This window comes from Ostrea edulis, chromosome 6 (assembly GCF_947568905.1).
Source record: "Ostrea edulis chromosome 6, xbOstEdul1.1, whole genome shotgun sequence".
Lineage (NCBI taxonomy): Eukaryota > Metazoa > Mollusca > Bivalvia > Ostreida > Ostreidae > Ostrea > Ostrea edulis.
Window position 1 is genome coordinate 43,315,118 of NC_079169.1, and position 20,758 is coordinate 43,335,875.

General features: G+C 36.8%; 1 protein-coding gene across 2 annotated transcripts in view; it reads left to right on the top strand.

Moving 5' to 3' along the window:
- The window catches only part of LOC125648419 (DDB1- and CUL4-associated factor 13-like), a 48,716-nt gene that overhangs the window by 14,118 nt on the left and 13,840 nt on the right, over positions 1-20,758 (top strand). For both annotated transcript variants that reach the window (XM_048875524.2, XM_056139636.1), the window contains 4 exons: positions 10,659-10,736; positions 12,176-12,258; positions 14,540-14,607; positions 18,736-18,832. In XM_048875524.2, coding sequence (XP_048731481.1) covers positions 10,659-10,736; positions 12,176-12,258; positions 14,540-14,607; positions 18,736-18,832 — 326 coding nt within the window. The remainder of the gene's footprint in view (positions 1-10,658; positions 10,737-12,175; positions 12,259-14,539; positions 14,608-18,735; positions 18,833-20,758) is intronic.

Consider the following 20,758-nt stretch of genomic DNA (forward strand, 5'->3'; position numbering starts at 1 on the left):
AGTCCTCAATCTTATATAGAGGTTAGACAGGTTAGGGAGTCCTCAATCTTATATAGAGGTTAGACAGGTTAGGAAGTCCTCAATCTTATATAGAGGTAAGGGCAGGTTAGGGATTCCTCAATCTTATATAGAGGTGAGGGCAGGTTAGGGAGTCCTCAATCTTATATAGAGGTGAGGGCAGGTTAGGGAGTCCTCAATCTTATATAGAGGTGAGGGCAGGTTAGGGATTTCTCAATCTTATATAGAGGTGAGGGCAGGTTAGGGATTTCTCAATCTTATATAGAGGTGAGAGCAGGTTAGGGAGTCCTCAATCTTATATAGAGGTGAGGGCAGGTTAGGGAGTCCTCAATCTTATATAGAGGTTATATGGAGGTTAGGGTATTCAATCTTTCAGAGACTAGGCTATTCAGCGCTATAAAGGTAAGGAAACTCAACTCTATAGAGGTTAGGAGATTGGGCGTTCAGTTAAGGAATTTAACCCTATTAAGGCATTAGAATTTCTTGATCTTGGGACATTTAATGCTATAGAAGTTAGAAAATTCAACCTTATAAATGTTAAAAATTTCATCTATATAGAGGTTAAGGCATTCAATCCTGTATATGTTAGAAAATTCAACACTACAGAGGTTAGGACATTCAACCTCACTTTTTAGCTCTATAAAAGTTTATAGGGCAATTATTTCTATAGAGGATACAATTCAGTTAAGAATTCAACTACATGTATTTAAAACATTTTTGTTACGCAATCCTTGGTCTTTTTAGGCTTTTATATACAAGAAAGTCCACTTGTAGTAAAAAAGTTACCTGTAGGTGTCCAATAAGTTGACAATTGCTGTCCATTATTTTTAAGAATGGACAGATACTGTCTGTTCTTAAAAATAATGGACAGTAATTGTCAACTTATTGGACAGTGTCAGGTAAACCCAATAACTTACTACCGGTACACATCTACAGGTAGGCTGAAAATAAGAGAAAGACAATACGTTTGTCAAGGAGATACAAATTCAATTTTAAATTCCCTACAAGTAAGAATCAAAACAGATATCGGAAAAATCACTGAAACACTTAAAACGATATTTCCCCTTAGTAGAATTCTTTAAGATTCACAATTTTTTGAATTCCATTGGCCATTATGATATCACATTAAAACTTAAATTTGAGAAACGTATTTCCATATTTGAATTTCACTGGATTCAGAGGCACATTCCGAAACTTCTTCACAATGCTTTTTTATGTTTTCTTTATTAGCATATCCTAATTCTGAATTATTATTTTCGCTTTCATGAATAATTTCATTTCACGAGATGGGCGCATTGGGTTCTTTTGGCTGGCATTAATTATTTCCTCATCCAAATATTGGAAAACACAATGCTTTTCAGATCAAAATTTGGCTCCATAACTTTCTCACCCTCCATATCCAGAATATAACACCCATTAAGATAATATTTGCAACACTTTCATTAAAATCCTTAAATTTTGATTGTGCAATGAAAATGCTCTCCCCATCAGAGGAAGACATGTTGATATGGCTTGGTACTATAGAGTGAGTGAATATAAAACCTGCAGTACAAGACTAGGCCTACTTACCTGACATTGTCCAATAAGTGAACAAAAGAAACAGACTTCTACGCAAAACTGGTTATATTGTCAGACTATTCAAATATAGCTTTATTCATAATTATCATTGTCAATGGGTTTACCTGAGACTGTCCATTCTTAGAACAAAAGATGTAATGTTTTAAGTAGGATATAAGCCTCAAACTGTCCATTCTGTGACCTCGATCAGTTCTTTCTCTCACAAAATGGACAGTTTTTGGCTTATATCCTTTACATAGAAGGTAGTGCATTCAACCATTCAAAGTTAGGACATTCAACCCTATAGAAGTCTTGCCCAGTAGAGTTAGGGCAATCAACCTTTTAGAGATCAGTGCATTTGACTATACAGAGCTTTAAAAATTCAACCCAATAAATAATAGAAATTTCATCCTTATAGAGGTTTGGGCATTCAGCCCCATAGAGTTGATGGCAAATGGCCCTTTTGAAACCGTTAAAACTTTTAAAACTTAACAACCAGTAGGACCATGCAGTTGACTGTCTCATAGTGAAAGGAGTATAGTGCACTTGGTATGCAATTTCGCCTACATAAATACTTTTTTCTTGAATATCAATTTTTACAAATATTCTACTATACAGTGTCAGTTTATACTTGTCTTTACCCAAATTACTCAATAAAGATATCTATATGTTGACAGTATTTTTATTTGATAAGCATAAACATCACTGTGAGTATATAGTAGATGTAACGTAATGGGCATAAAAAATTGCAAAAGGCCACCTTAAACCAGAAATAAAACACTGAAATTGTCTTACTTGAGTATGACTGTACATAAGTCCATTTGAGGAAATTTGGTTTAAGGTGGTCTTCTTGTTGAAAATGGATAAAATATGAAAAAATCATTCTCAAAATTTACCTTGAGATATAACAGCCTGTTAAACCTTTAAACTTATATGCCTGGGTGGCCTAGTGGTTTAGGTGCTCGGTAATCTTCCACTTAAACCATACATTCCGAGTTCAAGTCCAATATTTTCCCAATCTATTTTTTTTTTTTTGCTTTTCATTTTTTGGGTATTCCGAGATCACTGTAGTTCTGTTTGTTTACACTATAACATGTTCCTGTGTGCACAGGATTTTCAAACAGTAATGTTGCTGACGAAAAGCTAAACAAATACTACAAGAAAAAGGGAACAGATGCACAGCATGTAATAAGTAAAAATAGGTCAAGGGAGGAAAAGAACTGTTGAACAGTTTGACTTCTCAAAAGTAAATATAAAAACTCATGTAGCAACTGTCATATATGATATTTAGGCAAAGCTAAACACTTGAATTATCAACCAAAGGCAAATGAACTGATGAAATCTATTAAAGGTGCTGCAGTCATGTCAGAAAAAGACAGTGAGTTAAGTAATGCCATATGTAAAAGGGTTGTTGTGTAATATGAATGCACCTATGAAAATATTGTACTGTTCATCATTCCAAATAGGAAAATGGTTTATTGATTAAAGAACGACTCATATAAATGTCAGTAATGCTAAACTGTGGCAGTTATTTATCTTTGTTAACGAAACATAAAAAATGTTGGCTTTATATTTAAATATAACACGCCAGTCTATTATTGGAAACAGGTGTTATTCATTTAGATTTCTGAGTTGGGCGTTTTGTCAGCAAATGCGCTATACCTCTTTACTCCGCCCCCTCAAAAATTTTCATTGTACAAATGTACATTGATTGATTGATTGTATATTGTTTAGCGTCCCTCTTGAGAATATTTTACTCATATGGAGACATCACCACTGCCGGTGAAGGGCTGCAAAATTTAGGCCTATGCTCGGCGCTTATGGCCATTGAGCAGGGAGGGATCTTTATCCTGCCACACCTGCTGTGACACAGGACATCGGTTTTTGCGGTCTCATCCAAAGGACCGCCCCATATAGTCACCTCTTACGACAAGCAAGGGGTACTGAGGACCTATTCTAACCCGGATCCCCACGGGATACAAATGTACATGTTTATTGTGTATATCATGGAAAGTGATGCATGTAAATAAATACTAAATTGCTTAATTGAACAATTAATTTATTGAAAATTGGATCAAATAATTGAAATATGAATATTGTTCATGTTTATATTTTATGACCATAAATAAAGTGTTTTTTGTAGCTACTTGGCACCAAATTCTATACTTTTTGATATGGAGAACGTAGCCTATTTAGCTCTTCTGAGCCGAAGGCTCAAAGAGCTAATCATATGGCCATATGTCTGGCGTGCGGTGTGCGTCAACTTTTTGGGAAAAGGGCTATATCTCAAGAACCCCTTCGCCAATTTTTGTCAAATTTGTCACAGGGTATCCTTGGCCCAAGGGCTTTCATTTGTACGAAAACTAGGGTTGTGACCCTTTAACAAGGGGAGATAATTAGGAAAATGCAAACAAAAGTAGTGGTTGCTAAAAAATCTTCTTCTCAAGAACCACTGGGCAAATTATCACCAAATTTATGCATAAGGATGAGGATAGGTTGTAGATAAAAAAAAATGTTCAAGGCATCATCCTGGGGCAAAGGGTGTGGTCACTTCAAAGTTGACCTTAAATTTTGTTTTGTTAAAACTTTGTTATTTTGCTTAGTATAAGGACTAGGATCATCAAATTTTGTCAGTTGATGCATCTTAGGACCTAATATCATGTTGTCTCAAAAGTAGGTCATGATGACCTACTTTTTGAATTTCGCAGGTAATTATTATTAAATGGATTTTGATGCATATCTTGGACGCTTTTGAGCCTATGATCATCAAAAGTTGTCAGTTGATGGATCATGGGACCTTGAAGTGCGTCATGTGAAAAGTATGTCACCATGACCTACTTTCTGAATTTTATGGCTAATCATTTATGAATACATTTTAGGTTGTTATTTCAAATATTTAGAATCATCAAACCTTCTAAGTTGATGCGTCTAGAGGCCTCGAAACATATTTATAAAAAAAGTAGGTCACAGTGACCTACTTTTTTAATTTTGCAGATATTCAAATTTCACATTTTCAATTTTAGATGCATATTTTGGACACTATGAAAGCTTGGATCATCAAACTTTGTCAGTTGATGCATCTTGAGTCTTCATAATTTGTTGACCAAAAAGTAGGTCACCGTGACCTACTTTTTGAATTTGACGGCTATATTTTAATATTTCAGATACTATTTGACTTACAATTATCAAACTTTGTCAGTTGATGCATGTTGAGTCTTCAGAGTGTGTTGACTAAAAAGTAGGTTACCGTGACCTATTTTTGGATTTTGACGGTTATATTTGAATATTTCAGATACTATTTGACTTACAATCATCAAACTTTTGTCAGTTGATGGGTCTTGAGTCTTCAGAGTGTGTCGATCAAAAAGTAGGTCACTGGGACATTTATATCTGAATATTTCAGATGCTATTTGACTTCAATTATCAAACTTTGTCAGTTGATGCATCTTGAGTCTTTGGAGTGTGTTGACCAAAAAGTAGGTCACTGTGGCCTTCTTTTGGAATTTGACGGCTATATTTGAATACTCTTTGACTTGTCAGTTGATGCATCTTGAGTCTTCAGTGTGTCGACCAAAAGTAGGTCACCGTGACCTACTTTTGGACAATTACATTTAAATTTTCAGGTACTATTTGACTTAACATCATCAAACTTTGTTAATTGATGAATCTTGGTTAGTGAGAATTTTTGCCTGTTCTACAATGTATCAGAAGAGCGATTCTAGGCCCATGGGCCTCTTGTTTTTTTTGTTCATTGGATGTTCACACACTTTTCATATGAGTAACCTTGACAGTTACAAGTATTGTTATCATCACACATTCTGTACAACACTTACTCTAGGTGCTAATTATCGGTTTATTTTGATTTCGATGGTAATTTTACTTCAATAACTACATGCAATATTTTTATTTATGTAACTTTATAAAATCTACAAGCCCATAAGATTTTTCGGTCTTCAGTCTATGTCCATCGTCGTGCATCGTCTGGTAACAATTTTACATTTTTAAATTCTTCAAATTACAAAGCCAATCAAAACCATTTTTAGCCAATTGGTATACGTCCATCATCGTCCGTCATGCATTAACAATTGAACATTTTTAACTTCTTGATAACTACCATTCCAATTCTTTTTAGATTTGGTATGAAGCATCTTTGGGACAGGAGGACATAAATTGTAAATTTTAGGTCTCCTGCACCCCTGGGACCTTGGGGGGGGGGGGGGGGGGGCAAAATTGTCATATTTTAAAAAATCTTCTTCTTTACAACCGCACATGTGTAAGAAAAACTAAATGCCTCTACCAAAATTGTCAATTTCATGATCCCCGGGCAAGGGGTTCTGACCCCATGGTGGGGTCAAACTTAGTATATAGTGCTTATGTGTAAAACATTAAAATGACATCTTCTTTAGTGCTATTGATACTAAATTGAAAATAAATGGATATTTAGAAGGAGTAGGTAGTCCATTACCAAAACTGTAAAGGTTTGATTTCAATGTGGTTTCAAAATTATAATAACGATTTGAAGGACTTCTTTAAGTTTGTTGATACTGTATAAAATCTAAGTGCATACTTAGAAATAGCAGAAAAGGATGTACAAAAAATGGTGAATTTCACAACCCAGGGTTTTGACTCTAGGATGGGTCCAAATTAGTAATATCTTTTAATGTTAATACATATGTAAGACTCTATAAAGTGTGATGGTCATGCCAAAGTGTGATGTTCTGCTCCAAAGTACGATGGTTTGTTGACGTTGGTCCCTCTCCTATAGGCACGTTACGCCAAAGTGCAATGACCTGTCATTTGTAGGTGCACCACGCCAAAGTGTGATGGTGCAGGGTAGAGTAACGTTTGTAACGTCACATTATTATGACGGCATTCGTAACGTCTTTCAAAATCCAACGTCAGTTTGCACCAACGAAGGTTCTCTCTGCTGGCACCAATGTCTTCGGGATATTGGAGAAAGGCATGGGTGATTAAGATTTACATGGACGATAGCAAGGGCAAGGTTTACACTTTTGAGGATTGTGAGAACGGCAAAGTACATATCTACTTCGACCAGACATGCTGCAATTCATGATCATTAGATTTTATTACTTGTGATGTACATGTAATAAATTCCTGGGGAGTATGCTAAAATGCAAAGCATTCTATGCGATTTCTTGTTTGAAAATTTTGTGTTTATTAACACAACAACTAAATGGTAATGAAACAAGTTTTTATTATTACCATTTTGCATTGCTATTTTGGTGAAGCAACACAAGGTTGGTACAGTCTGTACCAAAACACTGTGTGCATTCAGTTTTGCAAACCAACGGACTTTGGCTTGGCTTGTCACTCCATTGCACCTTGGCACATTCTTCTCACACCATTGCACTTTGGTGCAGACCATCACACTTTGGAGTCCCATCACACTTTGGAGTCCTACACATATATTATGTAAAGCCTTTCATCAGTGTATGCACTTTTGTGGGCATTGAAGTTTGAAGATCACGTCTTGTTTTATACTTTTGCTGAACATTAGAATTTAGCTTAGATATTTAGAACAGGAATTTTTTTCTAGATTTCATAACCCTTGGGAGTAGTGATACTTTTTACTAGTACTCAGGTGATCGATAAGGCCTGTTGGCCTCTTGTTGGTTTGAGGAATCTCTAGGATAAGAGGAATATAAATTGTGAAATTTATGACAATGCGTTCCCCGGGGCCTCATGGGTGGGGCAAAATATGCCCCCCCAAAAAGAAAAGCCATATTTTCAAAAATCTTCTTCTCTATTCCCACACATGTGGGAGAAAAACTAAATGCATGGTTGTAATGTCCATGAAACCCTCTACTAAAATTGTGAAATTCATAGCCCTTGGGTGAGGGTATCAGGTCCTAGGGCACCTGGGCCAGTATGACCATATAGTGAACATTTATTAGATCTTAGAAAATCTTCTCTACTCCCATATATATTTGAGAAAAACGAATTGTGAAATTCAGGCCCTAGGGCAGGGACAATATTCCCATATAGTGAAAATATATTATTAGTTATGTAAACACTTAGGGGTCATCCATAATTGTCAACCATTTTCCAAAGTGTGCTAAAAGCACGCTGGGGGGGGGGGGGGGGGGGGGGGGGGGGGGGGGGTAAAAAAAATCAACAATTTTACTGTACGCTCTTTTTTTCTCTTCTGGATTTATTTCGTATCCACGGATTCGGTTTTATTTTATCGTGATTTCATCTACGTCTTTTTTTATTTTTATCTATATAGTCAAGACAGTTCCAGTAAAAATGAAACACTTTCTTTGATGAATAATTTAAAAACTGCCTTTGCTCTGTTCCTTTTATATGGACCTATTGGCTATAAAAACATTAAAGTATTGGTCATGTTACAAAAGTGTATTGCCTATTAAAAAAAGACGACAAGATAAGACAGAGACATCTTTATTTTTTCTATAAAAACAAAAATCTATTATGTACACAAGATTTGTACGTTTATAAAACATTATATCATTCATATATAACAAGAAATAGGGGTACCAATATTAAAGAACTCATTGTTATACCCCCCGAACGAAGTTCTGGGGGATATATAGGAATCACTCTGTCTGTCTGTCCGTCCGTCCGTCTGTCTGTCTGTGCAGATTCGTGTCCGGGCCATAACTTCTTTGTTCTTTGACTTAGGCATACCATATTTGGCACACAGGTAGATCACCATGAGACGATGTGTCAAGTACCTTCATGACCTCTATATGACCTTGACCCTTGACCTCAAGGTCAAAATTAAAGGTTTTTTACAATGGATTCGTGTCCGGGCCATAACTTCTTTGTTCTTTGACATAGGCATACCATATTTGACACATGAGTGTATCACCATGAGACGATGTGTCATGTACCTCCATATGACCTTGACCCTTGACCTCAAGGTCAAAATTGATTATAGGGTTTTGACATAGTCATACCATAAGACATGGGTGTATCACCATGAGACTATGTGTCATGTACATTCATGACCTCTTTATGACCTTGACCTTTGATCTCAAGGTCAAAATTATAGGTTTATGCCATGGATTTGTGTTCGGACTATATCTTCCATTTTCTTCTACAAATGCATACCATATTTTTACACTCAGGAAAGAGGTAATTTATACCTATTAACAACACCCTTTGGGAGATTGGGGTAAGCAGGGGGTATTCTTAGTGAGCATTGCTCACAGTACATCTTGTGTGAACTAAATTGCTCATAAACTTGATTGTCGATCTTCTTGTTGGGAATTTGAAAATGGTTGATGTACACTTTTGGGGGGGGGGGGGGGGGGTCTCAAAAAGTGTGCTTTTTGCACACTTTGGAAAATGGTTGACAATTATGGATGACCCCTTAGAGGGGTAATACGGAAATATATGGGGTCCTTGAAAAAAATCATATTGGGCAAGGTGTAAGCCGAGGACCCCATATATTTCCGTATTACCCCTCTAAGTGTCTACATAATGAATTTATCTTGTTGATAATTTCACGTATACATTAATTAAAAGCATATTGACATTATTCATTCTTGATGCTTTTCTAATGTACATGTACAACCATCGTCGCAAACCACAGTTTTGAGTCCACTTATGCTCCCTCATGATGGAGAGAATCGAATAGAAGCACCCGTGGGTAACCGACGATGATGTACAACTGTCAAAATAAATGACTGTGCAATGCATGTGTTCTTTAGATACTTTATCAAACTTGTTAATTTTCACTGACATGACCTTGAAATTCACTGGCTTTAGTCTTTGGACCACTGAGTTTTCATGAAGACCATGGTTGAGACAATGAATTCTATATACAGAGCAGTCTTTCTGAGGAGACAGTGTTTTTCCAACATTCCCTGATTTATATATAACTGCTTGGGTTCCTGGTGATAAGTTTCAAACATTGACAAAAAGAAAAAAATTGTTAAAGCTGGACTGTTTCATAATTTTGTGCATAATATTATGTACTTTGTTTATCCTTTTTGATTTAACATTCCCATTAACTACACACTGTATCAGTCAGGAACATAATGCAAACACATTATTGGAAAATTTAAAAAAAAAATACAAAATCAATGACACTGTAAGATAAAAAAAATAATAACAAAAATGCATTGTTTTAAAAAATATATAAATAGATCTTAAAATAATGCATTATCATTATTTTTTCGATCTTATAATGCCTTTGATTTTATCTGAAATCTTCGATCTGTTGTATTCTGCCCATATATATTGCATTATGGGATTCCAGATGTAAAAGAAGAGGACAACAGTTGTGACAAAAGACCTCACCTGTAGCAAGTGTTTACTAGTAATATTTTACTTGTTCCTTTGAGATGTTATTTACATTTTTTGGTGACATTTTTATTGACATATTTAGAATTTTCTGTACTTTTCAGAAGAATTTGAATACTTTTCCTGGATTTAGCAGGCTTTTCAATACAACAAAACATTTGTTTTAGTCTTGGTGCACAAGAGAAAATCTGGTGCACATGGTGTGGAGTGAGGGGGGTTTGAAACAAAATGACATGAACCAGTTAAAACAAACCTGTTTGAGTTATTAATGAAGGATTAAGTAATATTGGCAATGCATGGACAGGAGCAATTTAAAGCAAAGAGAGGTATCTCATTATAACAAAAAAAAAATCCAGTTTGAGTTATTTTTGAAAATGATATTATCTTGGTTGCATTATTCCCCTGACTGTATATGGTATGCAGTATGTGATGGAAGAGGAATGAATAAAATACAATAAACTAAATTGAGATTTGCATTTATGGCCCCATGAATCTGCAATCAAATCTCTAGTCCCACTGTCTCTAAAATGTTTCAAATGCAATCCCCATCTCTAAACCATACAAGTATAATGATATACAACAGAGAGGGGAATGAGGCATTTCTACTCCAACCCTATCAGAAATTATCAGATTGTTTGTCAGTCGTTCAATTGAGTTAAGTGAGTGTTGTGTCCCATGGACCTCTAATCTGAAATGAAGATCTAAAAGTTATTTTGCTGTAAAACCACTAGATGTATATCTGTAGATTGCTTATCTGTGATAAAAAGATTTACACATTTGTCTTTCTGTTTCAGACAAACTTACTTGGAGCATGTGCCTCAGACCGCAGTATATTACTGTATGATCTACGAGGTTCTACACCATTACGAAAGGTAGATATTTTCTTACCAGATAAATCTAGTGAGACATCAAAACAGAAATAATATTTAAAGAAGATAAAGTTCTACTGAATTAGGTACATGTGTGTATAATTTTTTTTATAAACATCTTTGTTGCGTTTGATGATTGGATTGTTTATTTTTAGCTCACCTGAGCCGAAGGCTCAAGTGAGCTATTCTGATCAAAATTTGTCTGTTGGTGTCGTTATATACTTTTCACATTTTCATCTTCTTCTCCACAACCAATGGACCAATTTCAAGCAAACTTGGTACAAATCATCCATCCTTGGATGAAAGGATTCAATTTTGTTTAAGTAAAGGTCCATGACCCCTTGAAAGGGAGATAATCAACAAAAGGCAAAAATAGGGTGGGGTCATTTAAAAATCTTCTCCAGAATCACTGGACCAGAAAAGGTGAAATTACATGAAAGCTTCCTGCCATAGTTCAGATTTAATTTTGTTAAAATCATGGCCTCTAGGGCTTTGGTGGGACCACAATAGGGGATTAAAGTTATACATGTCAATGTATAGGAGAAAAATCTTCTCAACAACTACTAGACCAGAAAAGTTTTAAATTTTACATGAAATTCATGACATAAAGTAGATTCACATTTTTTGAAATTGTGGCACTCTGATATATGGTGGGGCCACAATAGGAAAGTTTTACATGGGAATCTTTAAAATTTTAATCTTCATCACAACAACAGCAGTGTTTGCCAAGGTTCCCAGAACTTTACAGGACATTCGGTCCAACATTGTTAAATGATTTACCTTACTGAATAGGATTGTAGAGTTTAGTTATGGAAATGCTTGTTTTTAAAAAAAATATTTTTAAGATAAAAGAAGAGAAACAGAGTAAATCAGTGTTAATGGACTTTATTACAAGACTAATTGATTCCACTTAAAAATTCAAAATTAAGTTCCAGTTCTCCTTTTCTCCACGGCACCCTTGTGATATTAAAGACTTTTCTTGGCTGATTTAGTCCAGATCATTTTGGCGCTTTTTTAGATAAGAGATTGATTGTAGATGCAAGGTTCTACATGATCAAGACTGAAAAGGTAGTATTTAAAACTAAAATAGTTTCCGGTCATTTGGTCCAAATTAGTAGCAGTTTTATGTTGGACTGCACACATTTGTACTGGACTTGTCCAATGGTTTGATGAACCTTGATGAACACTGCAACAGGAGGGCCCTAATTAGTCATAATGATATGCAAGTATCTTAAGGTAGTTCAAATTCAAGTTTGTTCAAATCAGTGGCCCTGGGGGTAGGGTTAGCCACAATAGAAGATCAGAATTTAGGATAAGAAAATTTCATGAAATAAAGAATTTTTTTAAAAATTCACAACAGTTGAACATCAGCAGGGCCAAGGTGAATTAGGTGAGTGATGTGGCCCATGGGCCTCTTGTTTCACATGAATTGTTTTTTGCAGGTCATATTGTCACTCAAATCTAATGCTATAGCTTGGAATCCCATGGAATCATTTGTGTTCACAGTAGCTAATGAAGATTACAAGTAAATGAAAATACAGTTTTAGTCGATGTTAAGATGATTTAGAGAGGTTTTGCAGACCAATGTGTATATGTTCTTGCAAAATATGAAGTGAAATATCTAGCCTTCGTTACCATAAACTGAGAAAAGACTTCACTCAAAAATAACAATATGTATATATCCATGATGTGTTAAAATTACAGAAATACTACATTATGAATCCTATTTGAAATCTAAACTTAGCATGATTTTTATTGACTTCTCTATGGAATTGATCCATTTTCAAAATTTGATTTATAAGAGTCTTTTTTTAGTTCATGGTCATGGAGTTGGATCCCCTTTTACTAATACCAAGATTTATAAAGTGCACCACCAATCATGTTCCCATACTGAGGATCCCATCATCACTATCAGGTTCCCATACAGAGAATCCCATCACTATCATGTTCTCATACTGAGGTTCCCCTCACTATCATGATCCCATACTGAGTATCCCCTCACTATCATGTTCCCATACTGAGGATCCCCTCACTATCATGTTCCCATACTGAGGATCTCATCACTATCATGTTCCCATACAGAGGATCCCATCACTATCATGTTCCCATACTGAGGTTCCCCTCACTATCATGTTCTTATACTGAGGATCCCCTCACTATCATGTTCCCATACTGAGGATCCCCTCACTATCATGTTCCCATACTGAGGATCCCCTCACTATCATGTTCCCATACAGAGAATCCCCTCACTATCATGTTCCCATACTGAGGATCCCCTCACTATCATGTTCCCATACTGAGGATCCCATCACTATCATGTTCCCATACAGAGGTTGCCCTCACTATCATGTTCCCATACTGAGGTTCCCCTCACTATCATGTTCTTATACTGAGGATCCCCTCACTATCATGTTCCCATACTGAGGATCCCATCACTATCATGTTCCCATACTGAGGATCCCCTCACTATCATGTTCCCATACTGAGGATCCCCTCACTATCATGTTCCCATACAGATAATCCCCTCACTATCATGTTCCCATACTGAGGATCCCCTCACTATCATGTTCCCATACAGAAAATCCCCTCACTATCATGTTCCCATACTGAGGATCCCATCACTATCATGTTCCCATACTGAGGATCCCATCACTATCATGTTCCCATACTGAAGATCCCCTCACTATCATGTTCCCATACTGAGGATCCCCTCACTATCATGTTCCCATACTGAGGATCCCATCACAATCATGTTCCCATACTGAGGATCCCTTCACTATCATGTTCCCATACTGAGTATCCCATCACTAATACTAAGATTTATATAATACTCTATCATGTGCCCATACTGAAAAACTCTACTGACTCTTGCTCTCTACACCAGTAGTTGTTAAAATGGTCATAAAAGCATTTCTCAAGAAAACTGTTATTTTTATTGACATGATTAGATATGCACCAATTTTGAGCTGATTTGAGAGAGGCTTGTGTTTGTTCATGGTATACTGTAGTTCTTGTCCAACTGAAGAATCCATGTACTGATAATTATCAAACTTCAAAAGGCTAAGCTGTTAGTCATGGCTATTAGATTTTCATCAAAAAGTCCAAGTTTGCAGGGTTCTTTTGATGTCCAACTAATCATTAGAGCCTTGTCCAATGGTCATTAAACTTTGTCATGATTAATTGATGGCATTCTATTGTCTTTTAAGTCAAAAGATCATGAGACTTTCTTGAAAGTATGCAACAATTGTTGTTTGACCAATAACTAGTGTACAAGATTAGATCCATGACTCTATCGTGTGTGTGTGTGTGTGTGTGTGTGTGTGCGTGCGAGGGCATGTATGTGTGATAATTTTGTACTTCTACTGTAGGGAAGGAAGGGAAGATGTACAATAGTACAAATGTACTAATGATTAATGAAATACAGGAAGGGGAAGGTCTATTGTGTATACCAGTAACAGGTCATCATTTCTATGAATCTAAAATTTTGTACTATGCTTACTCTGTTTAATTGATTTATAATTGTGCAGATCATTTAATAAATGGCACTTTCATGAAAAAAATTCTTACAAGTACATGACTAGCAAAGTTTACATGAAGTGTAAACCTGCAAAGTGCACATACTCTTTGGTTTGCTAAAGCTCTCTATTATTGTTTCCTAGTTCCCAATTTGTTTGTCATGTTAAGAAATACTCTACTTAATAGTAATTACTATTCAAAGTTAAGTTTTACTGAAATTTTAAGATGTATCAATTTTCCAGTTTTGTATTAAGACCTGATGAATACATTGTAATTTTTTCTGCATGTAGTCTGTACACCTTTGACATGCGAAAGTTGTCTGCTCCAGTCATGATGCACATGGATCATGTAGCAGCTGGTAAGTTTAAAAACATAGAACAGGACTTCAGGAGGGGGTGGGGGCTCTTTTCAGAGTTTAAAAAATAAAGGACGAGGTAGGATAAGGGCCCCATATATGCCCCCCCCCCCCCCCCCCCCCCCCCCCCCCCCCCCCCCCCATTTTCACTTAGTTTTGAAAATAGATTTAAGAGCATGAAACCTAGAGGATACTAATATCTGAAAAAAAAATCCCTTTAGTTAGTGAATATATACCAGTAGTTATGAATGCAATTGCATACCAAATATACCAAATTGTCATAGATTTGAGCAAATTTTGGGTTTCTGAGGAATATTGCATATTTTATTTTAATTTTATATATGTACATGCAATATACATTTTGCCTAGGTACCATTTAGTTAGGTCATTGTAACCTTTGATTAAAACGATATGACCAAATATGGCAAAATCCTGTCCAATTCGTATCTGGACTATTATTTGATGTTAGAATCATCAAACTTGGTCAGTTAATGCATCTTTTAAAAAGACCCAGGTGAAAATGTAGGCGGAGCCTAATCTAAACAGATGTTATTTACAAAGAGTGGCCAGGGTCTACCAAGGTGTTAATTGCTATATCCTGTGGCACTCAAGAAATACACAGAGACAGAACGTGTTAGAAATCTACCTGTCTGTGCTTGAGGAATAAAAATCTATGTATCTTCAATTCATAAATGATACTTGTATAAAATATGACAAAGAATTGTCCAGAATTTTTTATACAGATTTTTTCTGCCATGGCTGTTTTTTCGGGATGCCGGTTTTGGTCGATCAGGCCACCAAGATTGTCGTTGTTCTCTGACAGCACACATGGCCGACAGAGGCAATTCGGGTATTCTATCAATGATGCTTGGGGAGGAATGATAGGATTAGGCACGAAGGCTGATGTTGCTTCGGAAACTTCTTCTTTTTCTGGATCCCATTCCCAATCGCTATGCGCAAATAAAGCACGAATTACTACTAATTTCTCCTCTGAAAGTTGCACAGTGATCTTATTGGACATCTTCATCGGGATACAATATGGCTATGACTGATTTATTTTTAATGTTCAAATACGTAGCTCGGGTAATTATCATCTCTTAATTTAAAAAAAAAATTCCGAGAAGTTATCTTTGCAGTAGATGAAAGGGGCTGATACTGGTGCTGTTAATTGCTATCAACACATTCTGGTCTCTGATACCCAGGTGACTCACTATAAAGCTGTCAATCAGGACCTGAGCTATTGTCTCTTATATGATTGACAAGCAGTGTCTTTTGTATCCTTGTCCAGGTAAATTTTAAGGGAGGTGGCTTAGAAATGGGTCTTTTAAAAGAAGGTGTGTCGCGCCCTAAATCAAGGTCACCGTGACCTATAATTAAGATGATTTGGCCATATATGGCATTTACTTTTTTGGGCTCATGTAGATACGAGTCCTAAAATCAACAAACTTTGTCAATTTGTACATCTGTATAAAAATGTAAATTGTAGCTTCAAATCAGGGCATTTTAAACTTAAATGATAAGTATTTTAATGAAAACAATGTTTTAAGGGAGGTAATCCCTACATATGTGAGAGAGTAATGCATTTAACCCAGTTCAATAACCATTACATCAGAAAATACACCATTTTGATAAGAGCTAGATTACATCTGTCCAGTTAAGGATTAATTAATGAGCATAATCTTTGTTCAAACCAAAATAAGTAATTCATACCATGTGAAAGAAATTATCTGAACATTGTAATAAAATGAAAATATGTTTCGGAATATTTCTGTAGTTACAGTCAAAACTGCCATAGCGACCCACTGTATTAAGCAACTCACTGTCGTATGTGACCATAAAAAGTTCCCCCAAGACGTTACTCTATATATTTTACCTGTATTAAACGACCACCTGTCTGACGCGACCAACGACCATGATTTTTATAACATTTTCGTGTATTTTCATGAAATTTTACCCCTTTTTAACGACTGTGCATTTTTCTATTACAACGTGACTATTACTTTCGATTTCGGTTGAGCCGACTATTCTGGGAATTATCGCCCCTAACACTTTCGTTTTCAAACGCACGACTATTCTGGGAATTACATGTATCGCCCCTAACACTTTCGTTTTAATACGCACAGTTTGGCGGTGATGTTGTTTAGTCGGCCCTCTGAATAAATTATTATACCCAAGCTGTCAACATGCAGTGTCGTGTGTGGTTAATTAATAAAACCCGAGTAGTTGTTTATTTAACAAAATCAAGGATCAGGGAATCAAGGCCGGTGTATTTGAAAGTGAATTTCGACAAACTTTAAGAAGTGCCGAGTAGGCTAGATCGGATATGAAAATCTATCACTTGTTATACCATTATGTTCAACAGAGTGAAAATTTTGTCCGATTGTGATATAAATTAGGTAAATATTATGCTTAGGACTGAAATTTTAAACGGAGTATTCTGCATGAGATACTCGAGGTTTCCAGAATAATGACTGGAACTAGCGGCTCACTTCAACATGTCCCGAGTATTTGACACGTCCGAGTTCAAGAAAGTTGCCTGCATTAGTTCTAAGCTTAAAAGATTTCCTGTGCATGTACAATGGATATTGTAATTTATTTAATGTTTCTCAAATTGAATAACATATTTCCAGCATGTAGGCCTATTGTACAAAAGGAGACGCAACACTTCACCATTTGCTTTCTTACCACAAGCATTGCATTTTTTAGTTACACTGTACAAGTAGGCTATACATAAATACCCTTTACAACAAAGTGTTTAAGATTTAGAAAATTTACATGCAGTTTATAAATAAGTTATAAATCTCGTGTAAATGTGTAATATGAATTGCATGCAAAGTTTATCATTCTTAAATAGATTAAATGTAATTTTTGTTGAATAATAAATTATGATACAATACATTGTATTCTAGATTTTTAACTACAGTGTATTAATAATTTTATTTTACAACTATTAAAACCGTACTTGATATTCTTAATGATAAATTCCAAATACAAGTAGTCATTTTCTCCATTGTACAAATTATTTGCGAAATTTTATCCATTAACTGCGGAAAATAGGCAACCTGTATTAAGAGACCACCTGTCATATGTGACCTTTTTTCCATTCTCCGTTGGACGGTCTCTTAATACAGGTTTGACTGTATTTGAACAACTCAAAAGAGATATTGACAAGTCATTGCAATGTGCAATAGATACATTACAAGGAATAATCTTGTTTTTACCTCAGACCTAAAAGCAAAGATATTGTTGCAATCTTTTCACCTATTGATGTTGACATGATTTTGTGTCATGCACTTTTTTTTTATCTATTTATAATGAATAAACATCTGACGGGCAGATCATGTGCTGTTAACTAAAGTTGCAGCTGATACAAGTGTACAAATTGTGTAAGTTAAAGAGATAGGCAAGTGTGTGCTCTATATCTTCTACTTTGTACTGAAATTTGTCCAAGAGTATGTTTTGACACCTCTCCCCACACCTTGAATGGGCCTGTATTTATAAATCAGTTGTGCATCTGCTAACTGAACTATGTCTCTCCTCTTTCAGGGGGAGACATATTGTTTTTGTACTGTCTGTCTGTCACAAAATCTTGTGAATGCTTCTCCTCCTATATGGGTTATCGGATAGACTTGAAACTTTGTACAATGCTTTATTGCCATTTGTAGATGTGCATATCGTTGGGACTGGAGGATCCAATTATTTTCCTAAAAGTTATAGTGGATCTAAGAGGGGTAGAGGATATTAAAATAGCTTGTGAACGCTTCTCCTCCTATATGGCTTATCCAATAGACTTGAAATTTTGTACAATACTTCAATGCCATTTGCAGATGTGCATATTCTAGGGACAGGAGGATCCAATTGTTTTCCTTAAAAGTTATAGTGGATCTGAGGGGTGGAGAGTGTAAAATAGTTTGTGAACATTTCTCCTATGTGGTTATGGGAGTTCATAATGTCTATGTTCCTGCTCATGCTCTTTCCTCCATACCATGCAGTACATTAAGGGGAGGGGGTTTCATTTGGAGCACTTCCAATTTGGGGAGTTTGGGAGACATTAGTTTTTCATAAAAACAATCTCTAGTTTATGTATATTATAAGTTGTCTCTGAATAATAACGTAATTTTTCATTTTTAGTGATGGATGTAGATTATTCCCCAACTGGAAAAGAGTTAGTATCAGCAGGATATGACAAATGTCTCCGAATCTTTAATGTTGACACAACTCGCAGCAGGTAAGTTACTGAATGTTCTTCTGAATTTGAAAACAGGAAAAATCATAGATTTCATAGCCATTGGGGCTAGTGATACTTTTGATAAATACTCAGATGACAGATAAAGCCAGTGGGCTTCTTGTTTTATTTTCAAGAAACACTCAGGAAGCTTTGTGTTTAATGAAAATGAAAAAAAAAAAAATGAAGGAACTTTGAGAAAAAGTGTTTACTAACTCACACTTGTTAATATGAAACCTATATATTTCTCACATGACTGAAGCTGTTGTATATCTATGTTATCACAACACACCCAGCATCACATACAACACACCCAGCATCACACATACAACACACTCAGCATCACACATACAACACACCCAACATCACATACAACACACCCAGCATCACACATACACCACACCCAGCATCACACACACCACACCCAGCATCACACACACCACACCCAGCATCACACATTCAACACACCCAGCATCACACATACAACACACCCAGCATCACACACACCACACCCAGCATCACACACACCACACACCCAGCATCACACACACCACACCCAGCATCACACATTCAACACACCCAGCATCACACATACAACACACCCAGCATCACACACACCACACCCAGCATCACATACAATGCACCCAGCATCACATACAACGCACCCAGCATCACATACAACACACCCAGCATCACACACACCACACCCAGCATCACATACAACGCACCCAGCATCACATACAATGCACCCAGCATCACACATACAACACATCCAGCATCGCACATACAACACATCCAGCATCACATACAACACACCCAGCATCACACATTCAACACACCCAGCATCACACATTCAACACACCCAGCATCGCACATACAACACACCCAGCATCACATACACCACACCCAGCATCACACACACCACACCCAGCATCACACATACAACACATCCAGCATCACACATACACCACACCCAGCATCACATACAACGCACCCAGCATCACATACAACACACCCAGCATCACACATACAACACACCCAGCATCACATACAACACATCCAGCATCACATACAACACACCCAGCATTGCACATACAACACACCCAGCATCACACATACACCACACCCAGCATCACACACACCACACCCAGCATCAGACAGACAACACACCCAGCATCACACATTCAACACACCCAACATCACACACACAACACACCCAGCATCACACACACCACACCCAACATCACACACACAACACATCCAACATCACACATACAACACATCCAGCATCGCACATACAACACACCCAGCATCACACACACCACACCCAACATCACATACAACACACCCAACATCACACATACAACACATCCAGCATCACACAACACACCCAGCATCACACACACAACACACCCAGCATCACACACAACACACCCAGCATCACACATACAACGCACCCAGCATCACATACAACACACCCAGCATCACACATTCAACACACCCAGCATCACACATACAACACACCCAGCATCACACACACCACACCCAGCATCGCACATACCACACACCCAACATCAGACATACAACACACCCAGCATCACACATTCAACACACCCAGCATCACATACAACACACCCAGCATCACACATACAACACACCCAGCATCACACACACCACACCCAGCATCACACACACCACACCCAGCATCACACATACAACACACCCAGCATCACACACACCACACCCAGCATCAGACAGACAACACACCCAGCATCACACATACAACACATCCAGCATCACATACAACACACCCAGCATCACATACAACACACCCAGCATCACACATACAACACATCCAGCATCACATACAACACACCCAGCATCACACATACCACATACCCAGCATCACACACACCACACACCCAGCAT